Source organism: Nelusetta ayraudi, unplaced genomic scaffold, assembly GCF_046127955.1.
Source record: "Nelusetta ayraudi isolate G7.1 ecotype Tasmania unplaced genomic scaffold, CSIRO-AGI_Nayr_v1 ptg000031l, whole genome shotgun sequence".
Classification (NCBI taxonomy): domain Eukaryota; kingdom Metazoa; phylum Chordata; class Actinopteri; order Tetraodontiformes; family Monacanthidae; genus Nelusetta; species Nelusetta ayraudi.
Window position 1 is genome coordinate 5,298,680 of NW_027466081.1, and position 16,006 is coordinate 5,314,685.

The 16,006-nt window shown below is 47.2% G+C and overlaps 1 protein-coding gene across 1 annotated transcript; it reads right to left on the bottom strand.

The window, feature by feature from the left end:
* Positions 1 to 7: 7 nt before the first annotated feature.
* sestd1 (SEC14 and spectrin domains 1) lies at positions 8 to 15,934 on the bottom strand. Its single transcript, XM_076031040.1, has 19 exons — positions 15,665 to 15,934; positions 13,461 to 13,530; positions 13,251 to 13,359; positions 12,512 to 12,602; positions 12,304 to 12,417; positions 8,412 to 8,525; positions 8,214 to 8,308; positions 8,060 to 8,115; positions 6,853 to 6,936; positions 5,953 to 6,110; positions 4,628 to 4,750; positions 4,251 to 4,445; positions 3,557 to 3,671; positions 3,289 to 3,454; positions 2,652 to 2,733; positions 2,436 to 2,558; positions 1,946 to 2,137; positions 1,441 to 1,544; positions 8 to 1,344 (listed from the first exon to the last, which is right to left on the bottom strand). The coding sequence occupies exons 2-19, from the start codon at positions 13,528 to 13,530 to the stop codon at positions 1,017 to 1,019; spliced, it is 2,319 nt and encodes a 772-aa protein (XP_075887155.1). The 5' UTR covers positions 15,665 to 15,934; the 3' UTR covers positions 8 to 1,016.
* Between the last annotated feature and the right edge of the window lie 72 nt (positions 15,935 to 16,006).

Consider the following 16,006-nt stretch of genomic DNA (forward strand, 5'->3'; position numbering starts at 1 on the left):
CAAATGAAAAAAAAAAAACATCTTTATTTAGAGAGGGATGTCGTACAGATGTCATTGCATACCGAGGGTCACTGGATGAAGAGGACAATGTGTGAAGCAGCGTTAAGCAGTTACACTTGGAGCAGCAGTCATTGTGCAAAACCCAACAGTCTTAAGGGTAAAAAAAAAAAAAAAAAAAGTAAAATAAATAAAAGGAAATCTGTCCTGTTCAGGTATCAACATGTAAAGACCAACAGTTCATCCCTGTTCACTCGCATGACTGCCGTCTCTGCAAAAGAAACCCATAAAGCTCTGTCACTACGATGCTCAGGAGTAATCTACAAGTCGTCTCGCACAACCTACAAGTTCATGCTCTAAAAAATAAAAAAATAAAAATAAAAATCACATAAACTGAGCTCATGACCAACACATTTTGAACAACATGTTGCTGTCGTTTTTGTTTTTTCTCAGTTCCTATTTTGCTCATTTTGGATCCACGAATGAAGCGAGCGGGTGGAAAAAAGGGATGAGGCACGGACACGAACTTTGTTGACCATGTTATGTCGGCATGTTAGCACCACGGGGGGAACCGGCTGCTCGCTGAGCAGCTCACTGTAAAGACGGGAGGCATTAGACGAACATTGCGAGTATTATTACCCAGGCTGCTCATTTTGTTCGACGGCGGACAAAAGCGAATGACGTAATCGTGCGAGTTGCTTTCGGAGGCGGTTGAATCAGCGTCAGCAGAGGGCGCTGTTCGATCAGAAAACAAAGAGAACGTTTCAACGACTGAAGCTGACTGCCACAAGTGTGGAGGAACTGCCTCAAACATGCTTTTCCAGTCCTTGCTAAGCAGGGGGGATGATGGGATGATGGGAGATGAAGTCTCACGCTGGAATAACCGCGGCGAAAGAAGCAAACTTTCTCGTCTGCGTGGGGGAGGAGAGAGGATCACATGATTGATTGGAAACTTATCGGCAGCCCTTCCTTAACGAGCTTCTAATAAGGCTGCGCGGCTTAACGTCATCGGCGACCCTTCAGCAGTCCTGGGTGGCTCTGTCCAAGTCTTCGTCCCCGTGCCTCTCCTCCTCCTCCTCGATGTCTTCCTCCTCTTCCTCCTCCTCTTTCTCGCTCAGTTCTTCTCCGATAACGTCGAGTCTCGAATCCTGCCCGTTCTGAAACTCCCCCTCCTCTTCCTCTTCCTCCTCCTCCTCATCCTCCTCCTCCTCCTCTTCCCCGCCCTCGTCGTGATGAAGCCCCGCCTCTTGGCGCAGCAGCCGCCGCTCCTCCACCAGCAGGAGGCGCTCTCGGACGCCCTCTGCCGCCACCGCCGTCTCTGTGGGGCTGCCGAAGTACTGCTCGCTCCTGGAATACACGTGGGTACGATTAAAGAAAAATGTATATTTTGAAACTAAAACCTTCTTGTGAAGGAAGGTGGTGACGCGGGAGCGGAGAACGTACCCGTCAGGGAAGATAACGGGCATGGTCAGTCGGTCCAGCAGGGTTTTACCGCAACAGTCGACGTCGTCCAGAGCCTCGACGTCCACCACTTCCTGCTGTAACACCTGGAATTGCGAGAGAAGGAACAAATTCACGCAGGCAAAGTGAACTCTGTCAATAACTAACATTTACTAACTGAACAGTGTGCAAATTGATGTTAGCGTTTTGTTTTTGCACTTGCTGTTTGATGAAGAAGAACCCCGCAGCCCCGACATAAGACGATTGTTACTTATCATAGAGCAAGGGTGGGCAAACTACAGCCCGGGGGCCAAATGTGGCCCATTAAGCTTTTAAATCCGGCCCGCCAAACTTGAAGAAATAATATTGATAGTAAGTAAGTCATAAAATATCTGTATACCAGTGTTTTATTTTCAGTTAAAACATTAAATTTAAATTAAAGCACGTTTCCTGCATATCACATGATATATTTTTTCTACCCACCAGGGGGCGGCAGAGATGGCCTCACCTTCTCTGCGGCTGTGTGGAAGTTCTGAGCCAGCTCCAGCCTCTGCTGCCTCTCCTCGGCGCTGACGGAGAACTGCTTCCACACCCGGTTGAGGCGTGGCAGGGTGTCCCCGGAGGAGCGCGTGGTGCAGCGCAGCGACTGGCAGAGCACGACGGTGGCCTGCAGCAGCTGGCGGCCGTAGTCGTAGGTGCTCTGTGAAGACGTCCGGAGAAATGAAAGTGATTTATTTGACAACAATTTTCATCTGTTTACACTTATCTTGTCTATTGACCGGTTCAGTAAACAGTTGCTTGACAGTTCTGGAGTTGATTGAACTTTGCTGATCGCAAACAGATTGTTGCCCTTTCTCTGCAAAAGCATCTGGTCGTTCAATGAAGATCTCCATTCGGTGAGCCACTATATCAGTTTAAAGCTATTGTTGATCCACTTTCTTAATGCTCTAAGCGCCCAGGTTGGGTTACTTGCGCTGAGAAATCAGGAAGTGTCTCACCTGAGCGACGTCCACAAACTTCCTGTGCTTGTCCAACATGCCCCTGGTCTCCTGAGCGTCGTCGCCCAATCGGACGTGGGTCTTCAACAGGGCGTCCAGCAGCTCGCTGAGCCACTCCACTGCCTGAAGCGCCCGCACAGAGCAATTAAGAGTCTGACTTCCAGGAAGGTGCTGCCACACGTGTGTTTTTATTATCTTTGTTCTTTTCCGTCTTACCTGTAAAGCGTCTTCTTCGCATTTGAACAGCTGGACCATCTGCAGCATCTTCAGCCGCCTCACATCCACCATGTCTTCACACCTACGCAGACAAAAAAAAATAAAACAAAACACAATCAATGTCTAAGGCTTCATTTATGTAACAGCTGTTTCCCCCCTCTGGCACTTCAAATGAAACAGCTAAATATTAAGCTTTTGGTGAACAGTTCTAGGTCAGAGTAACAGATTAACCCATCTGACGTAATGTGGACGTAAACACAGGGTTCCAACTCATTTTCACTGACAAAATTTCAAAACTCCTCTATGATCTTGCAAGATATTTCCATGACCTTCCAGCAACCTGTAAATGTACAATTTTCATACTTAAAAGACATGTGAACCGTTGCCAATTATTTTATGGAACAGTAATTGCTTAAAACATAAAAGTATGGTATCAGTTAGACGAGTGGGCTAGGCAAAATTCTGCTAGTCCGTATGGGGCACGATCAAATTTTCCAAAACTTTTAGTGATTTCACAAAATGTCCGAGTTTTCCAGGCCTGGAAAATGGCATTTGCAAATTCAATGGCTTTTCCAGGTTTTCCATAACCGTGGGAACCCTGAATATTAAGAGAAAAAAAAGGTTTAAGGAGCATCACCTCTGCTTCCGGAGCTGCATCTCCTCCATGACGGCCTGGACGTGCTGGACGTTGTCCTGCTGCTCGCCGACTGGACTCTCGGCCTCCTCCAGGGTCCACGGCTGCTGGCCGCACATCTGCTCCAGCACCATCGTCCCTTTCTGACGCAGAGAAGACAGGCCGGCCTCTGCAATGGAAAGCAGGCGGGGGGGAGGGAGTGACACTCACTGAACAGGGGCACCGGCGGTGAAGAACTGAGAACGCGAGACGTCGATGAAGCCGCACGAACCGACGGTCTGCAGCTTCTCCTCCAACAGTTTGAGGTTTTGCTGGATGGAGGCTCCGTCCACAGGTGCCACGTCGGCACAGAGCATGCCCAGGAGACTGTCCAGCTGCTGCGACAACTGCAGGGGGCAGACGCACAAGGGTTCGCCGTTTGTTTTTGCACCACCGTGTTAGCATCCTGTGGTCTTGCTGCTCAGATTGCTCAGATTTTTTAGTTCAGGGGCAGGAGACCATTCGGTTAAGCTCAGGGATGTTTTATAAGAACTGGTTACCAGACTGGCAATAAGCCGGTGAGGTGATTTTTCCCAGTGGCCACTCAAAGTACTGCAACTAATAAATCAGTCCATGCGGCCCAAAATGCATTTTTCCCGTAGATCGCAACACGTTGTCTTCCTGTTAGTGTTCTTTTTATAAAATATTTATTTTTCTTAGTGTACAACCCTAAAATAATTAAAGGTTAATATGCAATTGAAGATTTTAAAGAAGAAACCGCAACATCAAGTGGTTACATTTTGGATTGCAGCATCTTTCACTCTCCCTCCCCAATATGCGCTTGCCAGTGAGCTACGCTTTTTGGGCACAGGGGATTTTTTTTTTTTTGCTGCAGTACCTCGAGTGGCCACTGGGTAAACTCGGTGCACCGGCATATTGGCAGTCCGGTATCCATCTTATAATACGTCCATGACGTTGCGCTTTACCTCCTGCGTGTTGCTGTGGAAGCACTGCGCCGCCTGCAGGACGTTCTGCCGGCCCTCCAGCTGAGCCGCCTGCCTGTAGCAGACGTCGCTCAGCTGCTGCTGCAGCGCCTTCAGCTCCACCACGTCCTCCTCCTCGCCGGCGCTGAGCAAGGCGGCGATCTGCTGGTTCAACTCCACGTAGACGGCGAACCACTCCTGCGAGGATTGCTGAGGGTTATTTCTTTTTTTCTTTTTTTTTTTTAAATCGAGACTTTCTTTGGACCTTTTTATAGCCGGGGATGATTCATCGGCCGTCTACAGTCACATGGTGGAACGAAGGCATGCGTGTGTGTGTGTATGTGTGTGTGTGTGTGTGTGTATTCAGAGAGGCTAATTACACTGTGTTGGCTCTCGATCTCCTCGTGTTTCTGCTGCAGGGCCTGAGCCGTCCGTATGGAGTCTCCGATCTCCTGGTGCGTCTTCAGCAGCTCTGAGCCTGGACCCTGCAGCCAGGTGACCACCTGAGATTCAGAGGAGGACAATAAAAGAGGGTTGGTCAGATCTGTTGGCAAGCAAAATGAACTTTATTGAGGTGCTGCTGGCGGTGCTGCTGGCGGTGCTTGTTGAGCTCATATCCTCAGTAGAAGTGTGATATTGGCTTAGGGCACCTGAAGAGTAAACTCTTCCTCTCATCCAGCCAAAAATAATGATTTTTTTTTTTTTTTTTTTTGATTTTGAACACTGCAGATTTTCCGCTGCAGTCTGTTATTAGAGACCAGTTCCGCCAGGCAGCTGCCAGCAGACTGCAGAGCCACTAATAGCAGGCTCTCAGCCAGCACATTAGGGTTCGATTAAATCTGCTCACAGGGAGTAGTGCAAATCAAATATACCGTGTATTGCATGTTACAGGAAATTGGCTGCAATGCAAAGAACATGATAAGCAGCTTTGCCCCCCCCCACTCCCTCCCGACACAGACAATACAACTCGTTCTCAGACAGACCCCTCTCTCTCTCCAGGCTGAACCTGATATGTATAATTTTATTACAAATTCCATGTCGGTGCATCTTCTGCAATTTCGAAATATCTGCATGATTTGACCATGAAGAACTGATTCAACTTAAGATTCATATAAAACCCAAAGCTGCATGTTGAAGTTAAAAACCAAGAACGGGAAATTATTTCCTTTTTTTATTTAAATATTTCATTTTAGAAAACTGTCTACTCTAAACTTTATAAACACAACATACTGGTTTTATGAATCATTTTCAGAAAACGAATGTACGATTTTGGCAAAGCCAAAGGAAAAAAAAAGAACTTGCAGTCGGAGGGAGTAGCTGACAGTGCAGTAACATCTGGAACTCGGTATCATGATTTAATTGTATTTATCAGGTCAGTGATGTTGTAAAAAGCCAACATGCACACAGGGAGACATAGTTTGATCCAGAATTAGGGCAACCCCCACCTCAAATCCTCCAGGCTAGTGACCGACATGGTACGGTTACCATGGCAACCCTAGGCTCTTTTCCAAGACATTGGTCTTACCCATCAGGCCCTGCGGCTACACGAACCCCAGTTACCACAGTTCAGTCGACCCGTATTCGATAGAAAAGCGGCGAGGCGGCTCTCCAACTCGGCAGCAGTGGGTCAGGAGGTCAAAGATGAGTGTAAGCGTGGCGGCGGATCCAGCGAGGGGATTGTGGGTAATCCGCGAGCGACTTTTACCTGCATGACCTTGGCGTGGATCTCGTCCAGCTGGGTGCGTTTGTTGCGCTGCCGGCACAGCTCCTGGTACCTGGTGTACTGCTCTCTGAGCGAGTCCAGCAGCTTCATCACCTGAGGCTGAGCCAGCAGCTCCTCCTCCATGGGACACCAGGCTGGGCCTGAAGGTCACGGGGTCAATGGGGCAAACACCAAGGATTATATTCAGGCACTAATTACTTCATGAGTCTAATATCACAGGAGGAAGCTGTCAATTATTTCAACTGAAGAGGTTGAAAATACATAGTATATTTGAACTATATTTTGTGTAGTTAAAATATTGTTTATTGTACTGAATATAATACATATATATATATATATACATATATATATATATATACATATATGTGTGTGGATATATATATACATATATGTATAAATAAATATACATACAAACACATATATACACACACACATATATATACATACATACATATATGTATGTATGTATGTATGTATGCATGTATGCATGTATGTATATGTATATATATATACATACATATACATACACACACGCACTCACACACACATATATATATTTTGCAATTGTAACAAATTCTTGGAGGCTTGAGGTTATTTTTATCTGCAGTATGTCTATGAATTGACAATCCCTGCAATTTGTATATAATCTGAATAAACACTCAAGCAAAAAAAGAAACATGAAGTCCTATCCAATCATCATTTTCTATTGAGCCGTAGTCCTTTCTCAACATACTTTTCACCATGTTGAAATAAGCCATTAATAATCATGGCTTTAATAAGGATGACCTTCTTATCCTGCATTAGCCTCCACTCCACTGAATCATTCTTTCGCGCAGCCATCTTTCCGGCTGAGACACCTGGGCGACCGACGGCAGTCCTCACCTCCCTGCACGCCGCCTCCTCCTCCGCCTCCCCCCTCGGACCCGTTAAACCGCCGCTGCTGCAGCTCCGACAGCAGCTCGTGACCTGCAGACAGCAGGAGAACATGAGAGGCGCTAGACGAGATGGTCCAGACGTTGAAAGCCTGTTAGAGAAGCTCTTAAAAAGACAATGACGGGTCAGTTGCTGGTGCACGTGCCGCCGTCTGGGTGATGGAGGAGGGTGGCACCGCAAAACAAAGACTCCTTTCAACGATTAACACACAAACACAGCCATCCATCCATCTATCTTCCATCTATCAGCCCGTCACGTCTGTTTAGCTCCAGGTCTTGGACGCGGCAAACAAAGAATCTGTCTCTCGACCTATATTATCCTGGCAGTCGGCGAAGGGAACCGACTTTCCCTGCGGACCTCTGGTGTCCTGAACCGAGACATTTTCCATAAGTGTGAAACGAAACGGTTGCCGCAGCTGACGTGCAAGAGGTTGAGAAAATTAAAAACAGACTGACAGCTGAGCAAAGTCGACGCATAAAGAAATAAAGAAAAAAATCTAAATCTAAATCCTTTAGATACTTTATTTCTCCTGTCCTAGAAGATAGACTTCAGGAAATCAGCCCTTTATGTCACAATTGCGCTGATATTGCCCCTACTTAAGACAAAGTTCCCAGCTAGGCCTTGGGCTCATCCTCTGAAAACCACATACATTGTGGAAATATCAACAAAGCATCAGTTTTAACAGGAAGCTAAACCGGCATCCTTTCAGCAGGAAGCTGCAAACAAAGGGCTAAAATTGGCTGTTTTATGGGCATGTCTAGAGCCAGACGGACAGATTGGATAATTAAAGGCGTGAAGTTGCTACTCTCGAGTCCAGGGTGAGGAATAAAGCAGTGAAGTAGACGTCATGTGGGATCTTTAGGGGGTTAAAAGCAGAGTTTGGAGGCTTGTGAGGTGATAAACAGCTGACCAAACAAAGCATCTGCTTTGTTAATCTTTGCTAATCCTGACTCGCAACTCCTGCTTGCGCTCTGCAGAAGGGCGGCGCGGGGCTGCGGCGGTACATGGTGGACATCTTTTTGTAGCAGAATTGCGCCTTTGTGGTCCCTGCGTGCGTGGCTGCAGGGGAACCTCGCTGAATGAGTCCCAGACACGGGACGTCTTTTTTCCTCAGTGTCTGACGGCAGCGGCCGAGCAGAGAGCAGAAGGTATTTACCCGTCTGGAGGACCGTCTCAGGGTCGAAGGACGGCAAGAGGAGGCAGTCAGCGGATCTGCAGAGGACGCAAACACACAGCTCTGGATCTCGTCTGTCTGAGAAATGTACGTCGTTAGTCAGAAAGAGTGCGTGTGTTTGTGTGTGTGCACGTACTTGTCCTTGTCCATGGAGCTGCTCTTGTCGCTATCGTTGATGATCGACAGCTCGTCCAGCAGGGACGTCGACTCCTTGGTGAACTTCTCAAAAACCTGCAACGCATCGAACGATAAGGGCGCCGCTGCTTATGAACCCGACAACGTGTTGCCGTGGCAACAGGGTCAGAGCCACATTTGCAACTTGTTTCTCACTGACCAGCCTCTTGCTGAGCCAGTCGCTGTGGTCGTACTCCAGGCTTCCTCCAAAGTCGTCCGTCAGCTGACAGGGTTCGATGTAGCGGGTCAACTTGTTGGCCGACACCAGGATCACCTGGCAGGGAGCAAAGACAGCAGCAGTTGACAAAGTTTTTTTTTTTTTGTTGTTCTAAATCTATAGGCTTGATAACTTGGCCTATAACTGAAGACGTTACTTTTAATTGTTAATCTTTAAAGCTTAAGTGTGTAATATCTGTAGATTTTGAGAAGAAACAGCAACATCATTATAGATTGCAGCCCTCTGACCCTCCCCGTCCCTCCCCCGAGCTTGCCAGTGAACTACAGTGGCCTGCGCACGCCAACTTGGATACCTCGTCAGGCGGGCTGGATTCTTCCAGCAGTATGGCAGCCAGGATGGCAGCTAACTGGGAACAAGACCCGTGCTCTATGTACATTCTTATATATATGAGAACAGCTCTAAGGGTAGAAAAAACAAATTACTTTTATAGTACTGCGATTATACACTTTTATTAATGGTTTATGGGCAGTATATTAAGCTTTTCCCAATCTAAAAAGCATAAATCAGGCCAGATTTCACACACTGGACCTTTACTGGACCCGCATTATAAAAGAAAATCTCTTTTCAGTGTTGTCTAGCAATAATATGCTACTATCCTGTCAGTCAACTCTAGAGAAATGACAAAAGTTAAACGTTTTACTTTCTCAAATTTTTAATAAAGTGAATGCTACGTTACACAATTCACAAAAGGCCCCGAGACAGTGACAACGAACCCAACCGGATGTTAATAATTATGTGTCCTTCTCAAATCCTGTTTTCCTCCTCCGTAGACAAGACGCACACGTGAGCATGCAGCTCAGCTCCGAAGCTCCCTTATTGTATAAATAAGTATATGAGGGAGGACATTTTGACACGACGGTATTCTTTGTAATGGTAAACAGAGGGATCACACCACAGCTATTTTTAGTTCCTTTATACTTGACGTTCTCCTTCCTTTCTTTACGAAAGAGGCTTAAGGCCACAAGAAGAGAAAAAAAATATCACGGGAAGGAGATTTTAGTTAAGTTTTCATTTCAAGTTTTAAGTTGAAATTCCGTGAATAAAGTCAAAATTTCCTGAATACCATTCTCGAAATTTCGACTATTCTCGAATTGGAAACTTGAAAAAAAAGATTCTACCTTCATGTTTTTTTCTTCTTTGTGGCCCTAATCCTCTTCCATACTTGTGGCATATAGTCTGTTCCCCGGACATTTAAACAAACCAGATCTAAATATATAAGTGTACAGCATTTGTCCAAGTCTGTCATTCTGACCCACTTCCTGGTTTACAGGACAAGTTCTTGCTTCGACTTTGCTTTGGATAGGCAGAGGATGAGAACAAGATGGAAAGTTGTGCTGTTGTGAATTAACGCTGGCGGTAGGTGTGGTTGCCAGTTGTCCCTGCAGCGGAGAAACTGGACTCCACTCAACACTTGTGTGTGTGTGTGTGTGTGTGTGTGTGTGTGTGACCGTGCGCCTTGTTTATTCAAATGTTTGGCCGGACATTGAAGCAGCTGTACAAAGCACACCCCGCTGCAAGATCCACACACACACACACACGCGTGCACGAGCCCAAGCTCTGTAGTTAGAATGAGTCACATTTCAGGCACCGGAATCTCCCTCGCAGCAGCTGTTTGCTTGCAGCGAGAATCAAATCCAAGCAGAGGTAAGAAGTAGGAGGAGACTGTTCCGGCAGATTGGCACCACAAAGTCCAATCCGGCAAAGGAAAATATGACCACAGAGTGTCTGCAACTTAAGTACTTTCCCTCTTTTTTGCACCAGCGCTCTATCTCTTTCCGTCATCCGACTGTCAGATTCCTGAAGGTCGTGGAGTGATTCAAAAACAATTTCCCCCCCTGCAGCAGTAACCCAAGTTAACCCACGTTGACTACGATGGATTATGTATCGGCACACACCGGCAACAGCGCGACTTTGCTCCCGTTGCCGTGGCAACAATGGCAGAGCCGGCACGGCGGCAAAAGAAAAAAAAAAATCTGGGTCACAGCAGCGACGACTGATACAGTAAAACTGTATCTGTTGTGAAAGAATCGCATGCAAACAAACAAAATGGGTTTGTGCGTTCCAGCCTTACTGGGGCAATGCTTCCGCTCGCTGTGTGCAGTCGTCCCACTGCAGCGCAGCGCTGACCCTAAAAGACCGCAAGTCCCACTTTCCAGCGTTCTCCCAAGCTGAACCCCATCGGCCGTATCTGGTTCTCATGAGGAACTAATTTGTACCACAAAAGATTCCAAAGTGGGCAAAAGACCCAGAAAATCCACTCTGGACTCAGGCTTCTAGCAGCAGTTGGGACAGCGGTGGGTGTCGGAGGTTTGCCTAATCGTTTTGTTCCCCCAGGGAGGCTTTTTTGGTCTGATTTTCAACAAAATAAGGCTGCGTTCAGACTGCAGGCGAATCGGATTCAAATCAGATTCCTTCTCAAATCCGGGGGCTGACTGTCCACACTGTTTTTAGCAAGTACTCCAAATGGGATCTGGCTCTGTTCAGACTGGGCCACATTATTGACCCAGCTGACAGGTTGCTGTAGCAATGACGTCAGAGCGGAGGCGTCGTCCAGGGTAGCGTGTAGTGTGTGATGTCATAGAATCCCAACAGCGGCACTTGTTGCGATACAGGCCCTGGAGCTTGGCTTGAATGGAGCTACAGTATCTCCCCACACACACTGATGAGCCAATGAGTTTCCTCCTCTGTCCAGGGACTGCTGTTTTCTACTCCTTCTGTCCGTTACGTTACAGTTCCGCCCCTGGAATGGCGCCCTCTGGTGGCGCATTGGCTCTTGCGTCGCGTAGAGTGACGTCACAGACAGTCAAAAGCCATCAGTGTGTTTGGAGCTGTTCACACTCAGACGCATCTGTCCAAATGCGATTCGAAGCTACCTCCTGAAGGTGGTTTCATTCCGTTTTTGCAAAAATCGGACTTCATGTGATTTGCGACTGTTCAGACTACAATAGTCTAAGACCGTGTTTTCATTGCCTCACCTCGCCTCGGTACGATTGTCTTTTCATTGGCTCTGCGATCACGAGACCGTGGGCGGAGTCGACGTGGTAAATGGGGACAATGTTTTCGTCAGCGTCATTTCTTTGCGACACACAACAGCGCAGCAATGGACAACGTAGAGGTTGTTTCATACCTGCTGCTCGGTCTGTGGTTGCTTTTAATAAGAAAAAAATAGACGAAAATCGAAGAATTCAGGAAAGACAGGAAAGACTCCGGGCGGCCAGGCTGAACACACAAGAAAAACATTGGACCTCGGAGTTTGTCCACGGCAGAAAATCGCTCAGCCATCTTCACAACTATAAACGCACGCCACCTACTGGAACCGTCACAAAAAAGAAATGGCGGTTGGGTTTCCGCGGGGAGTCGCTCTCACCTTTCGTCAGAAAATCTGAGCCAATCAGTGCCCTGCTCGTCGCTACGTCACCACTAAACTCTGCTTCGTCTCGCTTGGCCCCTCAACGATAGAGGTACCAAAACAGCACCCCCTACAGCCGTGTAGCGGCCAGTGCACACACCCTAACGGCGTACCGTGGCGAATTCTTGCCTCGCTGGACCACAGCTGTAGACAAGAGCCCTGCACAATTACCTCTGGATGTGGTCGGTTATGCAGAGTCGTGCCTTAAGTGTCGGGAGGTTAGATGTGGACCCAACCACACGCAACAATCTGTGGTTGACCAGGAGGTTCCTTCCTCCATGAACTGTACCGTAGAGCTTTTACACTTTCACAGATGCACCTCGTTCTAGACACCCCTCAGCGGTGAAGAAGCAGCTCCACAAACGCGCAAAGCAAACAGCTCGGCCCGCCGGGGGACCCACTCACCTCGAAGCCCAGGCGGTCCTTCTCCTTCCAGAAGCAGAAGTGCGTGACCTTCTTGTCCCAGAATTCGTCGGGCTTCACCACGCACACCAGCGACACCTCGGCGGGGATCACGTTCTGAGAAAGGGCAGCGACACGCCGTCAGAACAGCGGACGGGGGCGACGACACGCAGGCACACAAGCTGGGGGGAGCACAGCGAGACGCTGGTACCTGCAACATGAGCACCACGGTCTTCACGGTGTTCCACTGGGACTTCCGTCCGTCCACGATGACGGTGAAGCCGCGAGCCTTGCACTTCTCACTGCGTGGGGGTGGGGGAGGAGGAATGGGGGGGGGGGGGGGGGGTGTTATACAGATTTGACGTGGTTAAGCCATCCCGAAGCCAATGTGCTTCCATGGCTTAGCTGCCTAAGCTACTTAAAAACAGTTTCATGACCAGTCTAAGAACCAAAATGACAGCCAGATTTATTTTTGCAGAGATTTTCAAGTACAACTCTGGTTGATTAAAAGTTGGTGTTATGGCTGCTCCGGCGAGATTGACAGCATCGCTGCAGAGTTCAACAGCACAAAATGATCTTTTAACGCTCGCATATGGTTGCCTTTTTAAACTTTGTATCAAAGAATTTAGGTGAAGATTTAAAAATACAAGTGACAGGAAGGCAGAGCGCCGTGCAGTGAGACAAGGAAGTAGTGAGACGCTTCTTCAGAAAGTTCCACTCGAGCCTTCAACTGTTAACAGTTTCATATCAACAACGTGACAGATTGGAAAGAAAATCTTGCCGTTTGCCACCATTAGCTTGTAACGTCACTCTTTATTTTAACTAGCTTGTATATGGAGGTACCAAGCCAATCATGTTGGTTTAAAAACAAAAAACAAAAAACAAAATGGAAAAAATAAATAAATAAAAACAAAAACACAGTGTCTTGCATCATTTTGGTGGCTGCGTACCTGGGAATGCTGAGCAGGTAGTCCAGTGTGGCGCTGAGCTCTTCCATGCTGGTCTGATCGGAGCTGAGCGGGATGTTCAGGATCAGACCACTGCGCCGGTCTTTCCCCCCTGAACGATGCAAAATTACAGACGGGAAAACATCCGATCACTGAGAAAACATCTGCAGTCCCCCCCACCTGTGCAAATGTTATAATGAGTATTTGTTTTACCCGAGAGGAAGGCCAGTTTCTTCTTGAGCACGGGGAGGATGGCGGTCGCTTCCATGTTGACGTTGGACATCTGCGGACGAGAAAGACAAACGGGTGTGTTTCAAATGGTTTTGTTTTTCAAGTCTTTAAAGGCTGTATACAAGAATCTCAAAGGCTCCCCCAAGACATTTTTCTACAGGTCGCTGTTGCCTGTGATCACGGTCGCTGACTCAGGAGCTAAGAAAGTCAAACATATTAGCCAAGGTTGTCAAAGAAACAAAACAAAAAGAGAACTTGAAGTACTCCTTCCACAATCTCAGGACCTTGATGAACTTTGAAACACTACTTCAAAATATATTAGACCAGACAAACGCTGCACCAAAGTTTTTAGGAGATCTGTCAAAAAATTCCAGACAATATTCCAGCTTCTTGTAAAACTGATCCAAAAGGATTATGTTGAATTTTGTTTTTTGACAAATCTAAATTCTCAGACATAAATCCAACATTCCTGACATGTATGCAAAGTCTCAGACGTTGACTCAAAATTTCAAGCATGGTCCCAACATCTCTGATAATAGTGGACATTTTTAGAACACAAATCCAAGTTCTCAGACACTGATTCAAAATTTCAGGCATGATTACAAGGTTTCAGATGCTAAGACCAGTCTTAAATTTAAGAACAATCCAAAAATAACTGTAAGACTAGAGCAAAATCTCATTCTCAAGTGTGAGTGGAGATTATCAGACACATGCTAGCGCAGAGCACTAAACCAAAAAAGCTTTGGAGAGGACACTATTCTGAAGACCAGCTCTCACTTATTACACCATTCGCGTCAGATCCATACCGCTACTGATCCACAAATTGCTGGACAAGCCGACGTGGTCATCCAGTAATACACGGTTTCAGACACTACGGGCGCAAAAATACCTATAAAAGGCTCAGACGATGGACGACAGGACAGCAGGCCGGAGGCTCTGCGGACCATCCGGTCAGCGCTGGACGGAAAACATCACTTTGATTGAACCAATGTTCAGCGCCATGAAATTATAGAGCGTGGGCCAGTTATAGAGAGCTATAGATAACTAAAAGACACAGTAATAAACACATTACATTACACAGCAGTATGACTGTCATTATGCACGGTGAGGTCAACTATTACAGGGTCAGCAGCACTCTGCGCTGCATCAGCACAGACGCACTTCAGACAGAGGAGCTCGTCAGGGGCACTAAACATTAATCTGCGCTGTCGAATTTGGAGCGTCACCAAGGGAAAAAAAAGAAAGAAAATAAAACCTCCCCATTTAAGTATCCTAGGGACACACTGCACAAAATTTCCATGAGGATTTAAACTGGCACTTAACCCCAGCAGATTCAGCACGCTGCCGTCACATTTGGCCAAATGTGAAATGTAGAGTCAGCGTTGTTAGTCAGCAAACTCTTCTTCTTTTTTTTGTTGCATTGATTGACATTAAGGCCGTCTGGAAGTCTTAAGTGTTGTTTGGTTCCTGCTACATTAATGTTTCGGGGCTCTTGAGTTAAAGAGTCTATAGTGCATTGAGCTCTGTGTGGAGTCATGTTGTTGTTGTTTATTGTTTAGGATACTTTAGGAGTTTGGTCATTTTCAACAGCAACATTTCTGTTTTAGTATTTGGTATTTCTCACGTAGTATTTCTCATAGTATTGTATAGGCATCCTATGTTTATCGGCTGAAAATGTCTCATAGATACCCCTCAAAACTGTATTGAATATCTTTCAGACTTGAAAAGTTGATATTACTGGCCTACAAAAAACAACAAAAATACTACACATTCACACAAAACTTGTTCGGCCCTGTACTTACTGTATTAATTAGCGCTACTCTCGCCGTTCAACCTGGTGAAAGGCCGTGTCCATCTTTTGTCAATGTCCACAACCAGGGACTAGTGAGGGAGTCAAGAAGAGGTGCTGCGGCACTACCACCACCACCACCACCACCATACATTCCCTCCCCTCTCCTCTCCCAGCGTGCCTGCGGCCTGGCCACGGCAGCAGGACAGCTCGGACCGGCTCGGTTTGTCTCGGCTCGGTTCGTCCTGGCTGGCCCACAAACACAATGACCTACATTGAGCGGCGGCGAGGAGGGGAACCGCGGCCGCTGCGGCTGTAACCTCCCGCGACCCCAACGCACATCGACAACTTTGCGGGATCAATGCGCGACGGCTATCGATCGAGTGGATTTTCTTACCTTTCAGTCAACTGTGCAGCATTCTAGGCTACTGTCCCTGTTTTGTCTCCGGTGGGTCCTCCTCCTCCTCTTCTGCGTCTCCCCCTCCTATCCGCGGTTCTCCCTCTGGCCAACCCTCTTGCTTCTGTTTTGTGTTAAAACCGGTTTTTCACCAATCTTTCGATCTGTTCTCCATTAAGGGGGCGACGGAGGAGTCCGTTTGTTCCAGCTCTGGTGGTTCAGTAACAGTGGGCACATACAGAATGCAGGCGGCGGACCTCGCGGATGTGCACAGCCTCAGTCAAGGCGCCTGAAAAGCAGGTAACTTCCGGTCGAGGGGGATTCAAAATAAAAGTCCTGGGT

What these genes read in the sequence shown, in the direction of transcription:
- sestd1 (XM_076031040.1), bottom strand. Translation starts at nt 13,530, where the DNA reads ATGTCCAACGTCAACATGGAAGCGACCGCCATCCTCCCCGTGCTCAAG. An exon ending in CCGTGGTGCTCATGTTGCAG is followed by an intron (nt 12,418 to 12,511) that starts GTACCAGCGTCT and finishes GCCCTTTCTCAG; the next exon opens with AACGTGATCCCCGCCGAGGT. An exon ending in TCCACACAGCCGCAGAGAAG is followed by an intron (nt 1,545 to 1,945) that starts GTGAGGCCATCT and finishes TCGCAATTCCAG; the next exon opens with GTGTTACAGCAGGAAGTGGT.